The sequence below is a fragment of the Diadema setosum genome, chromosome 7 (assembly GCF_964275005.1).
Source record: "Diadema setosum chromosome 7, eeDiaSeto1, whole genome shotgun sequence".
Taxonomy (NCBI): Eukaryota; Metazoa; Echinodermata; class Echinoidea; order Diadematoida; family Diadematidae; genus Diadema; species Diadema setosum.
In genome coordinates this window covers 21,385,506-21,403,749 of record NC_092691.1, presented here as the reverse complement: position 1 = coordinate 21,403,749, position 18,244 = coordinate 21,385,506, and the positions used below count along the sequence as shown (strand labels likewise).

The 18,244-nt window shown below is 37.5% G+C and overlaps 1 protein-coding gene across 1 annotated transcript in view; it reads left to right on the top strand.

Moving 5' to 3' along the window:
* The first annotated feature begins 286 nt into the window (after positions 1-286).
* Positions 287-18,244, top strand: part of LOC140231111 (MAM and LDL-receptor class A domain-containing protein 2-like) — a 33,371-nt gene continuing 15,413 nt past the window's right edge. The window contains exons 1-3 of the mRNA XM_072311263.1: positions 287-290; positions 16,036-16,194; positions 17,439-17,707. Coding sequence (XP_072167364.1) covers positions 287-290; positions 16,036-16,194; positions 17,439-17,707 — 432 coding nt within the window. The remainder of the gene's footprint in view (positions 291-16,035; positions 16,195-17,438; positions 17,708-18,244) is intronic.

The window sequence follows — 18,244 nt, the reverse complement described above, 5'->3', positions numbered from 1 at the left end:
AAATCAAGCGGCTGAGATTGTTTGGTTGTTCGTTCGTTCGTTCGTTTGTTTGTTTGTTTGCTTGCTTGTTTGATTGTTTGTTTGCCAACATCTGTCCATGCACTCTTTTAAATAGAATACGAAGCACATGAATAAAATGAAATGTATCATGAACAGTCAATTTCATTTCATGAAAAATCCTTTGTCCTTGCGCAAGCGCATTTTTTTTTTTACATTTTAAGAAGTATACTTTTTAATAATGCTGAGAGCTTTCTTTCTTTTCTCGACATCACATATCTATGCCACAATGGGTCAGAGTGATTATAATGTTAAGGATAAAATGTTAAGATCAGGTTTGCCATGCGTGTTATGGCTGCTAAAGCCTATAAAAGCTCAAGGTATGTAATACATCTTTACTTAATTGTGTCTTTCGTCGTCTGGATTACAGAGAAAGACGACAATGTAAGAGAGGGAGAGGGAGAGAGAGAGAGAGGGACAGATAGATAGATAGATAGAGAGAGAGAGAGAGAGAGAGACGGAGAGAGAGAGAGAGAGGGCTAGAGCTATAGACAGTCAAACACATTATCATCTTGACCTGTGATATCAACATTGATGCTCCCAAGCCTTAACCTGTAAATGAATCTGTTGACACTGTGTCCTAAATTTGGAAGTCAAAGATAGAGGGGAGGGGTATATCAACTGTCTGCCAAAGCCAAGGTTGCCGCTATACGATTGTGTTCTTGGTCTCACCGGGGCCCAACGAGCTGGAGTCAGAAGGAGGTCAAATAGGGGAGCTCTTGGCGCTCACATTGCAGATCTGCAGAACTTCAGGAAGATGACGTTACCCGGGGGTGTAGTCAACTTGGCAGGGGTGGGGGTGGACATAGAAGCCCCCCCCCCCCCCCCCCATCGGCTCCCACTATAGCTTTCAGTCTGGGGAGGGGGAAGAACGCAGTGTGCAAATTCCCCCCCCCCCCCGCAAACATACAGTCTCAGTTTATCATGATAGAAAAGGTCTTTCTCTCTCAGTACTGTTGCAGGTCTGATAAGGAAAAGTTTGTAGGATTCAGAGTGTGAGCACGCAATTTCCTGATACAATGTATAATCAATGCGATTGTTCTGTCTCCATGTTCCTGTATCAAAAGAGAATAAAAGGAAAATGTTTCGAAGGCTACCATTATTTCAAGAGTCATAATTACTGATGTTTACTACCTCTTTGTTAAGTGAAAATGTGAATTTTCGTTTTAGCTCATTCATTCATTTCGCGTTTACATTAAGAAAATTGTTGAAATGATTTTTGTCATACTAAAACTGTGATCACGATATCTATCCGGCAAGCAGTCTTCACAGTGTGACACCGATGTCATGACGTCATCTCCCCCTCCGCCTTTCCCTCCCCTCCCCCCCCCCCCCCCCACCACCTCAGCATATCCAGGAACCTGCCTACGCCATGCACCGTCCCAGGCAGACAGTTCGCTGCAGTAGGATCCGTCATCAGTTGAGCAGACGTTAGATTCAGAAACACCCTCTGCACGGCTGGATAAAACTTTCACTAAGATATGTATGTCAGCGCTGCTCTCTTTTTCATCTTTTCGGCAAATGTTTCAGTTTCCTTCACATTGACTTTTGTATCTTTCCGACGACAAGAGACGTTGCATTCTGTCCCAAAGTTGAGGCTCTTGAGAGAATAAACGCAGTACCAACATGTACGGAGCAAGGATATATTCATTAGCTCAGTCTGGCAACATGTGTGTTATGGTGCTTCTGCGGCTGTTTCTTTTTCAGGGAATGTTACCTTTCCAGACAGTGCTGTCACGTAAGTACATCATAGCACTTGTAAGTTCGGGCATTATGATTTCATTGTAGGCTTTACTCTTTGGCGAGAAAGCGTTGAACAACGCTGTCTTTAGTAATTTTCCGTGACGTCGAACCTGTGCCGCTGATTGTCAATGTATAAATACAAAAACTAAATTCAAAGTAGTGACAGCTAACACACACAAAACCACTGACAACAGTCAACGATGTGGAAAGTTTGGTGTCTCAATTACGATTCTTCGTTAAAAGTTCAGTCTTCTTTTAAGATCTGCGCAAACTTTTCCATCTCCCGAAATCAACTCGATCGTCTGTAGACGGTGCATTGTGCCAAATTGTGTTTTTGCCATCATTGCTGCTAGTACATCTTCACAACGTTAACTCGCTAACCGTCGCCATTGTGTTGTCGTAATGAGTGAAGTACTACTACATTCTTGCAGCGTTTAAACGGGTAAGATGTTGGCCACGCCTCTCCGTTAAAATTTGATATATAAAAGACTTATAACTATTATTTATATTCAAGCTCATACGGAGGGAAGAATGGAACTGACCTTTCCCGCTGCGCTCCTGCTCTCCAGTCATAAATGTATCTATACGTCGCCGCATGGCAATAGAACTAAATGCACATTCTTGAGATTTCAACTCAGTCTGACAAAGAGAATGAGAACGAAAATCTTAAAATGAGATGTGTATATGGTATACATAATCAAAACAAAACTGAATCCATCAATACTTAATGCGACGGGACATGATTTGACTTTTGAAAGGGCTGTTCATAACCTCCGAGTGAGTAGTATAGTGCGTTCTATCACTCACTACGAGGCGTCCACGTAGGGGTAGGTGCCAAAGAGATGTTTATGATTCAATGTGGAAGTCAGTACAAAAGAAAAGTAAAGTTGCTGTCAACACCACCGCAAACAACAAAACAAACAAACAAACAAACAAACGAGGATAGAAAGAAGAAATAATAACATGCGTGAAGAGTTCATTTCGACCATAATGAAATCATTTTGACTGTACACATTGTATTCTGTGTATGATAATTCGCATTTTTGTTTGATTATGTATATGCGTACACATGTGCGTCGCGTCGGTGTATGTGCATGAAATCAGTGAATTTCTTATAACAACACCACCACAGTTGCGATGTAATAACGCAACGATGTCTAGCACACATAAGTTATTACCCATTCATGATGCTGTCTACGTCACTACGTATGGAAAAGGAAATTAAAACAAAAAAAAAAAGTAATAAAATGTTGGTCATGTAGTTCGCCGGTAACTTTCTTCTTCTTCTTTTTTTTAAATCAAGCAGTTCTGACTTAGGTGAGACAGACTTGCTATATGTTCAACAAAAAAAAAAAAAAAAAAAAAAAATCGACTCGGTTGTCCTTGTCAGTGAAATTATGGTTACTTTTCACCAGACATGTGACTCACGTATGTGTGGGGGAAACGTTAATCTGCCGGCGTTGCAATGAAGAAAACACCGGCCGTAATTCTTAGGGGATGATAATTATGTATGGCAAGCGTTCTTGAAAAGTATAGGCCTAGTAAAATCAAGTTCAACCCCATGCTAACCACATTACTGTGATTTGGTGTTGTATCTTTAGTCACATTATTTTAATTCGTTGTATGCGTGTATCTCAAGGTAGATGTAAAAAGAGAATGTAGCATATATATATATGATAAATAACGTTTATCCTGTTTATATATACATGCCTTGTATATATATATATATATATATATATATATATATATTTCATTTCATCCCTCTGTTTTCATGATTGTCAATAATTTATAGTTTCAGAATTTAGAGCACCTCTTATTACTATCGTACAGACTGACCTTTAGGTTGGCAACACTTTTTAAAACATCAGGTTTATGTTTCTCCATCAAATTGACGAAGTTTTCTACTGATTTTGTGCAGCTCGTAATAGTGAAATTACCGGGGGTTTTTTTATCATGGCTATTACAACTAAACGCTGATTGATTCGGTGTTTATTTACGTCAATGTATAGCGCAATCTGTCAATCATTTGCAACGATAAAAACATCTCGACGCAAGCATTCATTATTTTGAAGAAATTAACGGTGTTTCTAACTTTCCCTTATAACATAAACAATGAAATTAAGCGGTGCCAATATACTGTGAATGAGATGACAATTTCTGCAGTAATTCTCAGCTATAAGCCTTGAAGGTTGAAAAGGTAGGCACTGTATAATGACACCGTCTATAGTGAATGTTTCAGAGAGTGGTGTTATATACGAGTTGCAGTCAATTAGCACTTTAGGGTGTACATCCTGACAACCTGAATGTGGGAAACGATCATGAACGTGGATGCGATTATTGTAATTCTGGAATTCTTGCCGACGATTTATCGACGTTTGTTAGATGTAAGATCCTAAGATTGAGTGTGAGTTTTCTGTACAGCCTAATGTTGAGATGCAAAACTCCAAAACTCCAAAAATCCATCACTCTTGTGACATTTTTTTGTAGAGTATTGGAATAAAATACAGTCTACTCATCGTTGCAAAAAATGAAGTCGCATCTGTTTACATCAAAGGTTCTAAATTCTGGTAGTTAATTTTTCTTTTCGCGTGTTTGTTAGTTTGTTAGTTTGCTCGTTTAGTTAATAATTTTTTTTTCCACACCTGCCACCAAATTTACTTGAGCGTTTTCGAAAAAAAAAAAATCCTTATCCATGGCTCGACACTAACTTTTTTTGTTTGGTGGCCCGATGGGGCCACCAAAATCATAAATTTCAAATTTTTGGTGGCCCGAGAGAAAAATTTGGTGTCCCGAAAAAAAACCCCAATAAAAACATTAACAGTCCTTTTTTTTTAATGAGTCAAATATTTAAGATTTATGATAGTAAGAATTAGAAGTTGGACATATCTACTCATAAAACTTGCAACATTCACTCTCAGGCATTCATTCAGTCCTTTTCATCCATCCTTTGAACAAATTTAACTGCTAATTTTCGGCGCAAAAAGTTACGAATTTATTGACATACTTTTCAAAAAATTTTGGTGGCCCGAGGCGGGCCACCAAATTTGCCCTTTTTTGAAATTTGGTGGCCCGACTTTCATTTTTGGTGGCCCCGGGCCACCGGGCCACCATTAGTGTCGAGCCCTGCCTTATCTTTCTTTAACAAACCAATCGCATGGTCTAATTGATCCATAATTGTATTCCATCCTGGCGATATCAGATAAATCACTTACTCAGTAATCCGCCTTATGAAACCTTATTTCTCCTTTCCCAATTTTTGCCACTCCGAAATCCTACACGAAATTCAGGTCGTCAGAAAGTAATGTTGATTTCAGCTGCAGCCGAGTGCAGTCACCTTGGAACTGATGATATTCTCGCTGCGTAGGTGAAGTTGGAGTCAAGCTCTAAATGAGATAAACAAATCCGAAGTTATTTGGCCTTAAAGGGAAAGACCACTCCATGTTCAAGTTGGCTTCAGTGAGCAGAGTCAAGGAGCAAAGAGGTGTCTAAAAGTTTCTTTGAAATCAGACTGAGACAAACAGAGATACGTAATTGAAAAAAAAAAACAAAACAAACATGTTTATACGTTTTAGGGGAGAATATCAAATTATAGCAGCATAGGTCGCCACCACATTGTAAAAAAAAATAGACGAGGGGATGTCATCACCTCAAAACGATTATTTCAGTTTGGAAATGACACGTCTCGATGTTTGTTTCGATGATTTTTTTTTTAAAGATTAAAGCAACTTATCCTCGTAAAACAACAACAACAAAAATATAAATGCGCAGATCATAATTAATTTTAATGACTTGATGATTTGATTCAAAGCATACGATTTCGTCGGACGGGACGTGACATCACCATCTTATCCAAATTACACATGTATCCTTCTGGTACAGTGGAAAAACACTTCGTACTGAAAAATATAGAAATATCAAGTGTAAGACGTTAGCAAAAAATTCCAACACGTATGCTAGCTTGAAAATGGAGATGGCATGTCACTTGAAATTGTGCATCAAGTTCGAGTTTGTCATGCTCATCTCCTGACATTATACACTGTAAAGTTTACGCCCCACGGGGGTTTGACTTTTACAAAATTGCTTTGGAAACTCACGTGTGGATGTTTGTGTGGGGGTCAATAAATACGGTTAATGTGTTTGGAAACTTTCGTTAAAGACCGTTTCTTCCCAAACTTCCTCAAATACTCTGGAACGGTGCAATGCGGAATCAAAATTTGGAATTCAAAATTTCTGGTACAACTTTTATTTACTCTCCATTTCCTATATTAATCAACCCACTTCTGCAGATTCAAGCACGCAAACACAATCACAACACACACACACACACACACACACACACACACATATATATATATATATATATATATATATATATATATATAATTATGAGAAGAATGAATCTCAAATACGCCATCTGTAGATCCAACAAGAAGGTTTTTTATTCACAAAATTTTCAGCCCGCCTCGGACCTTCGTAAGTGTAGTGTATGTATAATTTTATATATATATATATATATATATATATATATATATATATATATATATATATATATATTCAGATTCAGATTCATTTATTGTCCTTTTAGGAAATTCTTCTTCTTGGCATATGGACGTACACATAGGAATATCTACATACATACATACATACATGCATATATTCATGTACATGTACACATATAAATATATGTGTGTGTCTGTGTGTGTGTGTTTACTTATTAATTCATTCATTTGTTAATAGTCAGTCATTTATATCTATATACGTATACACATGCACACATGTAAATGATAACAAATACAAAGGGGCGTTGTTCGCAAACCTCGCGATTCCCGAAAGAGCCCACCAAGTTTGCCAAGCGGGACTGTGGTGTATTATGCCTTGGGGATCCACCATGATGCCCTACTTCCGTGTGTTCTCCGCAATGATACCATGGGAAAATGCTGGTAGCTCCCGTATGGTAAAACACTGTAGCTAGTGATCACTATTATCTCATTATTTTCATCATTAAGTGTATTTTCAGCTCAGGTTACCACAGCTGATTTGTCATTGCTAGCTTTATCTCATTAGCAGCTGAACGGCCCGAAACAGTCCGTCCATTTTTATATAGTGTTATGCTTTATCCTTGTTTTTTTTTCATAATAGAATATATAATTATGTAATTTCAAAGGGGTCAAGGTCAAGAAAAATATGTCAGAATTACTTCCTTCTTTGACACACCATTCTCTTAGTAAAGTCTCAATAGGCTTTCAAATAATTATAATATAATTGACACAAATTCAGAGAGATATTTTAGATTATTTAGAATGTTGTGGAAATGAGGCAATATTGCTGTACCTTCCAATGAACCATATAGGCCATTTATTAGGATCGTTTTTGTTTTCTTTTAGATTTTCCGCAAAGAAAATATAGATTTAGAAAAAGTAGGTCCTACTGAGAAATGTTAATTGACGATATATTGCGTAAGCGGGGAGTTTTGCGCTCAAGTTTAGACGAGATTCTATACGAAGTGACAAATCGACTATTAGTGAGGCGTGGATATAGGTCAAAGAATGATTCGCTGCAAATGCCAAACACAGGCCAAATCACGTGTTTGTGGGCTTATCATTCCTTAACACATTTCAATCCGTAAATTATCGTTACTGTGCGTATATCAAAGAGGTTAGATAGAACCTCTTTTGCGTATATCGACTAAGGCCGGCCATTTATTACATGACATACATACACACATAATCTGATGTATTGTTATATGTATTATAATCAGATGTAAGTTTATCCTCAACATGTCTTAGGTAGAATTTTTCGTGCATCTGGTAATTTCAAAAGCATTGCAAATATCATGGGGAAATACACTAAATTTTATATGTTTGAAGGCCTCTCTTCATTAACCAAGCATATTTTGTGGATCGATGGAACTGCATGCACTCAATTGAATGTGGAAACCTCTTAATTGGGCATTGCCTCGAATGTCACTGTGTCAGACATTATTTGATTGCATTCGTGCGTTCAGTTGTAATTAAGTCGTACATTTCTTCGCGTCATTCATTTCTATACTATACACTGTGAGTCTTTAAAAGATTTGATTCAGTGTGATTTTGTGATTGTCGGTACAACTTCAACGCCGTGCCAAGAACGCGAAGTCATGTTACCGTAATGATTGCCACGTGAAGCAGAGCACCAGAAATATGCTCTGATTATTTTGGCATATCAGTGGACCAATGAAATAGAAAAAGTTGACTCCCTGTCATCTTTGACAAAACTTTCCAAATTATGTAGCATCGTTTCTGCTGACAGCGCGTGACGTCAAACGGAACATGCCAAACTTAAAGGGATAGCCGGTATAGTATTGATGGAGATGAATAAAAGGTTGGTCCCACCTTTTATTCGGATCACTCTGTTTTGGATATCTCACCCATTTCCAAATATTTTCATCAAATAAATGGTGAATTCCTTTGGAATCACATTTTCTTTCATTAATTTTCATAAGAGTATCTTGTTATCTCACCAAAGAATGTTAGAAACCGGAGGTTAGGTCTCAACCAAAACCATACTATTCCTTTAGTTTCAGTGAATAACAGTAGTTTTTGATAATGAAAATGTCAATTTCGTTCATAGATGAGCCTCGTAATTGTTTCTAACTTCTTGGAACATAATATTGAAAACGTTTGCTATAACAATATTGTTTGATATTGCAAGAGACACATTGTATAAATAACCGTCATATCGTCCCAGGTAAATTTGGAGCAGATTAGTGAATGAGCCTATATAGTCCTGGAGACCCCCCCCCCCCCCCCCCCCCCCACACACACACACACACACACACAAACATTACCAGCATTCGATACTTTTCGATAAATGGGTTTACTTTCGTGGAACGCCATTAAACGGGTTTCGGAAAACGAAGCCAGTGCTCAAAGTCTGCAATTAACCAACTGTTATCCCCGGGGTCTTGTTACATTGTAACGAACCCCGGAGTCTTTATCATTAATGCCATACGATGATAATATCCGACATGTGCTCACATGTGAAATTAAGTCCGCCTTATCCCACGGGTTCCTGTTACATTGCGATGGATTCCCTAGTCTTTTTGGAACGATCACTACTATTTAATGTAATTATGATAGTATCCGCCATCTGCTAGTTTACATGATTGTGAAACAAGTCGTTTTTCCTCTACCCGTGTATTAATGCGTAATGATGAGATCAAGCTAACATAGATCAATTACTATCACGTGTAGGTCATGGCAATTGTTGAAGTAAACACTCGTAATTCGACAGAAAGGAAAATCAAACTGATTCCGTCAATATTGCATGCTGAATGCATTAAGCAATCACATTCAGTTTGCAGTGGTATTAAGATAATTAATTACAACGTATTTCAAAAGATACCTTAATATTCGTGATTAAGGCAGGGATAAGAGAAAGATAAGAAAAAATGCCTGCAAGACCAATTTGAAACAAGTCTCTCAAAGTTCTTTGCCTTATTGTTAATTGCTTAAATATTGATTCCATGTTTTTGGATCGTGTAGAATAATTCCTTCAAAAGAACACAAAACAACTGGGTATTGGTACAGAGAGATGGGAATTGGAAATTAGCTGTGCGAGTTATTGTTTTCATCATGACTATCATTACTAAAATGTTTATCGTTATCAATGTTAGTTTCAATATCTTTGGCGTTATAATCTTCAGTATCATCATCGTTTATAGTATAGGGCATGTATCTAAAATCATAATGTATCCTCAATTCAAATGTCCACGTTTGCTTTAAAAGGAAAGTTGATATTGTCTGGTAATGGTTAAGTTTAGACACATCTGATTTGTTCATGCGCACTTTTAAATCACGGGCAGCATTGATACATTGATTGTAAATTTGCTTTCCCATTTTATGCGTGTTTTCAAGCTCCATCGAGACTGAAAGTTGTGGTTTGTTTTTTTTTTTCTAACCTGAAGAGCCTACAAAGTGATATCTGTTGGTGCCCGTGCAGTGGTTATCATTTTATGTAAAAGTTCATAAGGTATCTTCTCTTCGAAGCATAATTACATACTTCTCATTAGAAGCATATTATGGATGAATCTATCTTCTGGATTCGTCTAAGCAGTAGCCATGTGTAGCCCTGTCAAAGAAAAAAAAAAGTGTTCGAATTTGTTTATCAGCGAGAAGAGAGTTGGTGCCCTTCCATGGCATGATCGTCATATCGAAATAAACATACATCGACCATAAAACTTGTCAAGGGAGTTCGCATCTGTATGTTTAGGCATTTACATTCACATTTATACATTTTACAGTCATGCCATGTTGCTGTGCTTTTGTGTTTGTGTTTTTTATGTTTTTGTTTTTTATGGGGTTTTCTGTCCTGTCTGTTCTGTTTTTAACTTCAATGTACTTTATATCTTATAAATAAAATGTATAAATTAAGAAAATCTAAGCTTCCCGTGCATGACTCCTTTCAGTACCTGTCTTGGATCTTTATTTCATTTTAAAGGGATATTTGTGGTTTTATGTGCTGTAAATGGCAGTTATACGCCGGGACCAATAACTGGCATGATCACCTCAAACAACTTTGCACAATACAGTTGCGACTATTCAAATAGCGTTATAGTTACGCATGTCAAGATTGAACAACCTATAATTTATGTCTGGTTGGATAATGTCACTCTTTAATTTGAACATTAGGCAGTTATGGTGGAATTATACTTCAAATAGAGCCTATGATATACACCCGAGACAGGTAGCACTTTCTTCAGTAATTAATGCGAGCGGTGATAGCCCTGATGTACATGAAAATCCTATATACAAATCCTGTACCTCAGTGGAATATAGCTCCAAATTATTTCTGAAGTAGGGCTAATTTGAAAGTCGGTTCGTCATCAATATGACATGCATAGTACTTTTTATCTATCTATTTAGTCTTCTTTAAAAGACGCCACGTTCAGTGGACATCTAGAATAAACCTGTCTTGTGACGTCACTCTGTTCTATATCTATGACATTATAATATATACATAACTATGCCGGGGCGTTTGATAGGTAACTGAAATACATCTGTCTAGACTGTGACGTCACTTTTCCACATCGGGTAACCACAGGACATGATGTGTGATGGCTGACTGTCGTTGTACCGTCGAAACGTTCATGCTGCTTTCCCGTTCGTTGTCGAATTTTTGCCGAGCTCTCATTTATTTTTTCTTCGATGTAATAGAATTTATGCACAGCTTCCTGCTCTTCACGGGGGTACACTCCCCTATCCCAGCAAGGAGAAAACGAACTTTTGGCGCTCATACAACATTCACATCAACAGAATGTTTGAATTTCTTTCTCTTCCCCTTGTTATAACAGCAGCAACATTATCGTCTTTACTCATATACACTCATAGTTCCCTTGACGCCCCTGCACATAGTGCACTGAGTCATATAAATGCAAGGATACCCCCACGGCGTATATTCTGTTTCGCTGTGGCTCTGTATGTATTGGAAACGGAGGTGGGGGGGGGGGGCAGGTTAGCACTATATAGGCAATCACCTGTTCTCACCTTGTCGATGACACACGATCGACCATCTTCTTCTCATATACCGACTGTATACGAGACGAGGGCATATCTTCGGGTGCATTCTATTCTATGGTACTATCCGTCACGCGTATGTGACTGACTTCTCGCCGAGAATGTGCAAGTGCCATTGAATCCTGCACTAATGATCGCTTTCCTTGTTAACTAGAGCTCAATATAAGAAGTGTTCACTAAATGTGATGAGTTGAAACTCATGGAGGACAGTTTTGGGAGGAATATTCGTTGAAGCTAAAGGCAGTTCATTTTACGAAAGTCGAATGTTTGACTATTAGCGCTCTAGTTCAGGTATACCCAGGTGCTTTAATGCGTGCCTGGAAATGTAGGGGTAATGGAACTGATAGTGTCTTTTATTGAGAACGATGCTCTCATTGTAGGGGCTACCCGGGGTAGCTGTCATTTATAAACAAGATATCATTATTATCATTATCACTCAAGGAGCCAATATAGGATTGGGCATCTCTAAAATGAATAATACACAAATTGTTGTTGTTGTTGTTGTTTTTACTTATCTTGTTCTTCGTAACTGTTTTAGCTATCAGTCGATGCATTTTGCACCACTTACAATAACTTTGATGACGTCGGCATTAGTTTTAAAGAGATATCGGATATGGCAATCCCTGATGAACCGTGCTGATTAGCTTCTGAGAAGGAATTACGCATGCAACACATCTTCATTGAAGGAGGGATCCATCCACTAACAAAAGTTTTAATGTATTGATTTTGATAACCTTTTGTCACATTTGAATTGTATCATTCTTAATAGTGCATTTAGATATAGTGTTCGTGCAATGACAAAGTAAGATTTGAATAACGCTTGGGGAAGGGAATTCGTAATGGCCCCCTGCTATAACACAGTCCTGCTGTGTGTGTACGGCCCTGCTCCTAAGTAGACTACCTACATCCCGTTTGTGGGTATTTTAATCTCAGACAGACGTCAGTGTTCAGGATGGACTAAAATAGCCTTTTTGCCGAGGCTTCGAGGAGTATAATATGGCTCCCGAGTCTGTATATTTCGCTATGAGCATCATTGTATTATGCGCTTTAATTTCCAGATATTCATCATACAGAACGATGAGCTGTTTGTTTGTTTTGTTTTTGAGAGGGTTGCTTGTTTGCATTTATTCTGCTTCTAACGTCAAAACAAGATAGAATTACAATTTTGCAAGAGAATCTTGCAGTTGCGATCTTACAAATTTCATTTGTTAGAGGGAGACAAACTGAAGAAAATTAAAACCTCATAGAATTACATTGTTGTAAAGAATTGAACAAAACATAACTAAATTAAAAAGAAGCAAAAGATAAGTATGGTATTATCATGATCCTGCACCTCAATTATTATAAAGCATACTGTTGCATAAATAATGAAAGGCAGTATGTTTGATTCAAGGGGATCACCGGCATAACCATGGCTTGACTGATGGACTGACTGCTCAGGTATTTAGCTCAGGTTTGCCTCTCAAAAAGTGTTTTGGTTTTTTTTCAGTATGTAGTGGCCTATAGAAAAAGATGTAGGATAGAACTGTGCACATGCAGCCATGCAGCATGCATGTGCATCTATTTGTGCCGGATGAGACCATGCGATATAGAATCACTATTCATCGATATCAATACAATAATGCTAAAGAGATGACATCATAATCTAAACGGGGTATTAAAGGGGCCCTGAAATCCAAATGCATGTTGATTTGTGTTGATTTATGATACCCTCAACATCACTTTTGTGGTGAAATGAATGTTTAGAAACATTCCATATATTTTTAACGATTTTTTCTTTTATTTTTCTCCAGATTACTTGGGAACGCCCACAAAGAATCCTTCCAAACTAATCAATATTAATATTCTTGAGATGACCTCATCTGTCAATTATTGCTAAAGTACTGAAATGTTTAACAAAAGACATTGGAATGCACCTTCCTCTCGACTCAGCATAACTTGCATATTCCTGTCATATTTATGTGACTAACAAAAGACATGGCGAGGGAACATGCAAGTTATGCTGAGTCGAGGGGAAGGTGCATTCCAATGTCTTTTGTTAAACATTTCAGTACTTTACCAATGATTGACAGATGAGGTCATCTCAAGAATATCAATATTGATTAGTTTGGAAGGATTTTTTGTGGACGTTCCCAAGTAATCTCAAGAAAAATAGAAGAAAAAATCGTTAAAAATATATGGAATGTTTCTAGATATTTGTTTTACCGCAAAAGTGATGTTGAGGGTATCATAAATCAACACAAATCAACATGCATTTGGATTTCAGGGCCCCTTTAAAGGTAAATAATTATGCCGATGCATTTTACAGTGTGTATTGCGTCACAATATATTATTTCTTTGTGCTATATATAGCTTGTTAGGAATGCAGGGAGTTCGAGTTTTGACTAGACGGTGTCAGGTATAACGGATTCGTAATAATATTATGATGACTGAACGACCTGTGTTCTATGAGGGTTTGAATATGTCAGGGGGAATCTGTTGAGTGTCGCGTATAGGATACGAGTGAATGCTTGTATTATGATTGAAGAAGTAGAAGAAGAGAAGGGCTCCTTTGAAAGAGATAGATGAGCATGCCTACTTTTCTTGCGGTATAAGTGGACGTTGCATTATTCAATTTCTTTAGTTCATCATTCTGCTTGAAGGATATCACCCTGCCTCTCAAGTTTGTTAACAAAATAGCAAGACTCTCTGAAGGAAAGCCTCACCTTGTAATGAACAAGACGGCACAAATTAGGCCTAATTCCCACACCCGCAGTTCACCAATACTATAAGCTAGGCCATCGAGACCTTCGAGCTCGCATCATGTATGAGTCAGAGAATAAGTATGATTAAATTATTAAAGCAAAGGCGGCTTACAAAATATCCCTACTTTCGAATGAGGCATTGGTTTCAAGCGCTTAATTCGTTTTCAGCTTTTTTATCGATATGATATCGGGCTTGAGATTGAGAATGCCCCATACAGACCGCATGTATGCTTCCCTCTGTGACCTAAGAGGAGGTCACAATAATTGATATCATGAATTTTCATTTGATAGAAACACATAAGCGAGTGACGGAATTATTATTCTTTTTCTGTCTTTTCGACTTCTTCTTGTGTGTTTTCTTTTCTTCAATACTCATTTTTTTTGACACATTTCTCTCTTTCTCTAATCATTTTTTTTTATTTCAGAATCTTAGTGTTGGCTTTAGCCCCTTAAAGGCATGTTCGTATTCGAATTTCTTATCGTATTTATTAATCATAATACTGTGAGAGAACATAAGTGATAAACACAATAGTTACATTTTTTTTTGTTGTAGACATGATTATTGATGTACTTTCAAACGTATCACATTTTTCTCAAAGGCAGTGTTTTCAAAGATGCATAATTTTTGTTCTTGCAGTGATTTTCAGTTTCAGGAGGCCGCTACTGGTCTTAGTGCATATATTCGACTTCTATCATGTCTATTACAAGTCGCTTGTTTATGGAGCACGTGATTGTCCTATAGGGATCACTCACAGATTCTTGAGTTGACATAACGTTCGAATGATACCTCATGCAGACGACACTATTTCGAAGCTCTTTCGAGCCGTGACGAGCTATTTATATACTCGGGTGTATATCAGACAATGCAATTTCCCCATCTTGTAGTCATAACGTTGGATACACTAAATTTGGCGAACCATACACGAGACATTGGCTCTAAATGAGTTTCTCCGCCTACAATCTTTGGCCACAATGGATTGACACTGTTGAACGGTGAGGGAGTATCGATATTGCTTTTTCCCGGATTTCCGGCCCGAATAAAGGCAATATTCTACTTTAAAATCTACAGTACCTCTGTCAACATCTGTAATTGCACTCGTCTTTATACCACTAATCAGCATTTAATCTAAACATGATACGAATTACGGTTTCCATCTTTTTAAGCGTCATCTTTATTACTGAATGTCTCCATTAGTTCTTGTGATGGTATACATGACATTGACTTCTTCTCTACGGTTTTCTAATTTTTGAGCCTGTGAGGTAAAGTGTTTTAATGTATATTTAACATTGCTTGTATTGTCCTTGCCGTTTTTACCTGTACAAGGACCAAAATATAATATCTACTGTAATGGCTGTCCTATTATCTATGTGATTTTTTCCTATTTACACTTGACGATATTGTATGGTGTACAATCTGTTTCTTTGTTGTGTGTTATTATTCTACTGAAGATGAAAGGAATACTGTCATAAAATTGATACTTCCCTTATAATAATGATATAAATGTTTTGTATGTTATGTGCTTTATTAAGATATGTAATCGGGCAAAAAGAAATGTGGAGAATCAAAGACAAAGCAAAGTAAAAAAAAAATGTAAATGTGGATGGAGTGAAAGCAGCAATGTTAGTGAACACAGTCATCTGCGAAGTTAAAGGAAAATCTGATAATCTTTTCAAAAGTTATGAATAAAATCATTGTTAAAAGTTTCAGTGGCGTCATCCATGCATGACGTCATGAACTGATGTAGTCGTCTGCTTATCCAACAATGACGGCACTGAAACTTTAAAAATTCATATCTTTTGAATCGATTGTCCGATCGATTTTCTTCGAAATTCGCTGATGTGTTCTCGTAATATTGCTGCTTTCGATAAATTATCGATCGACATGTGTTTGGGTTTTGGTTTCCGTTAAAGCAGATTTAATAATTCTTTCTTTGCAGAAAATTCTTCTCCCTTGCTGAACGTTGACTTTGAGGGTACGGATCTTGGTGGGTTCACCCAGAACAGGGTGGACCCTTACGACTGGCTGTGGAGGAAAGGACGGAGCCGAATGTACGTCAATGGCCCGCTGGTCGATCATTCCACGGGCACATCAACAGGTGAGCCTATTGTGGTTCGGTATGGTTGCTGACCATTGTCGGAAGGAATTATGATATCACCATAATCTTGGGTTCAAGATGTTGATATTCTTTTCAAGTCTGTACCAAAATTACCTTTTTTCATTAGTACTTTTTTGTATTTCTTTTGTCAGTTTTTACCTTATTAAATGGCTGTCATACTTTACTTCTAAAACGAAGAGAAGAGCCACATAAAAAAGGAAGTTACTGTTTTACCATTTAGGAATATTGATGGCATAGCTAATCTTAAACATAACAACGATTAACTTTCTTTAAAAGAATGGCATTTTTTAGACGTAGACTCGTCTGTAAATCGAATTTCCACCAATGGCCACATAATAAAGAGAGTAAACAGGCATTTTTATACCGCAACATCAATAAGACCGAAACGCTTCTTCATTTTTCCCTCTTTTTCTTTTCCACCACTCTCTTCACTCTTTCTGAGCTCTCCTATCCCATATTGCCCGTTAAACCCGCAGTGCATTATTAGCAAATTTGTGCTGACACATTAATTACAGCCACGTTATAGGTTTGTCATTAAAATTTACTTATGGCCTATATCATAAATGGAAATTGCAACTCATTGCATGGCTCACGGTGCATTGAACAAAAGTTGAATCATTCGAGTATGTTCAATTCAGGGCCTTTGAATGCTTTTAGTTGTTGTTGTTTGTTTGTTGTTATTATTATTGTTGTTTTGAAGTTAAGGAAAATGGAAAGTATCTCCAGTAATGTGCATTGTATATATGCATTGAAATTGTCTGACATGAGGTGGGGGTCGATTCAAATGGCTGTTGAGCTGTATATCATACACACACAGCAGTGCATAAAAACAGCAATAAGATTAAACTTCTTGTTTTATGGAACTGAACGTAAGAAGGAGGCCGAAATTTGACGAAATATCGAGTAGGCGTGTAATATTATAGCCATTTCTTGATCAGCCCAAACTCGTCGGCTCGCCAATCATATTTGCACACTCTAATTTCCAATAGCATACGTGACAATTTTTCCCGTCCTTAGATTATCTCATATTCACTTCCTCTTCAGCCAACTGTGAGATAGTGCTCAGTAACCAAAATGATGATTACTTACGTTAGTTATATATAATTATCATTAAAACTCCATACATATAATTTTGTACGCTTCTTGGCGGCTTTCCTCGTTTCCAATTAAACTCTTTCAAATGCATTTTCTTATCCCCCACCACTGTCGCTTTTACACGAAAGGTCATTTCATGTTCGTCAACACGGTCAACTGGCGCAGCGGTCAAAGTGCAGAGATTCTGAGTCCGGAGTTGCCGTCAACCACGAGCCCCTCGTGCCTCCAGTATCATTACTACATGACAGGAATAAGTCCCGGATCGTTGACCGTCCGTGTGAAGACGGGAGTCGGAACGGAGGTGACGTCGATCGACATAGAGGTGCAGACCGGTGACAAGGGATCGGGCTGGCACCGCGGCTTGGCCGACATTCCTGCGCAGGCTAACGCTTTCAAAGTAGGAACATATATATATTTTTTTTTTTTCCAGATGCGAATATACTCCAAGCTTGCTCAATCATGAGTTAAAAACATATACGGCCTATTGTACATAACAACATGCATAGAATACGTGTAGGACGTTTACGTGTAGGTGTCTGTGTGCATGCGTATCTACATAATATCAAGGAAATATATCGAGTTTTCTTTCAATTAATATATATTATACATATATTATACATTATATATATATATATATATATATATATATATATATATATATATATATATATATATATGTAATACATAGGAGCACATCTACCTTAATGTGTAGGCCTTTATTTCTGCTTCAGAAACGGATCCTGGTCGCTGATGAAGAATGCTATTTTTAACCTGTGTGCTATATACTTTTTGTTTCTTAAAACGTGCGCTTCCCCGGCAGGATGGAGCGTTTTATTGTCATATCTTCTTTATATCCACTTGTAGATTTCACGCCTTTTCGGCAGTGCTCAATTATTTACACGGTTCACCGTACGATCAAATTCATAAAAATTTT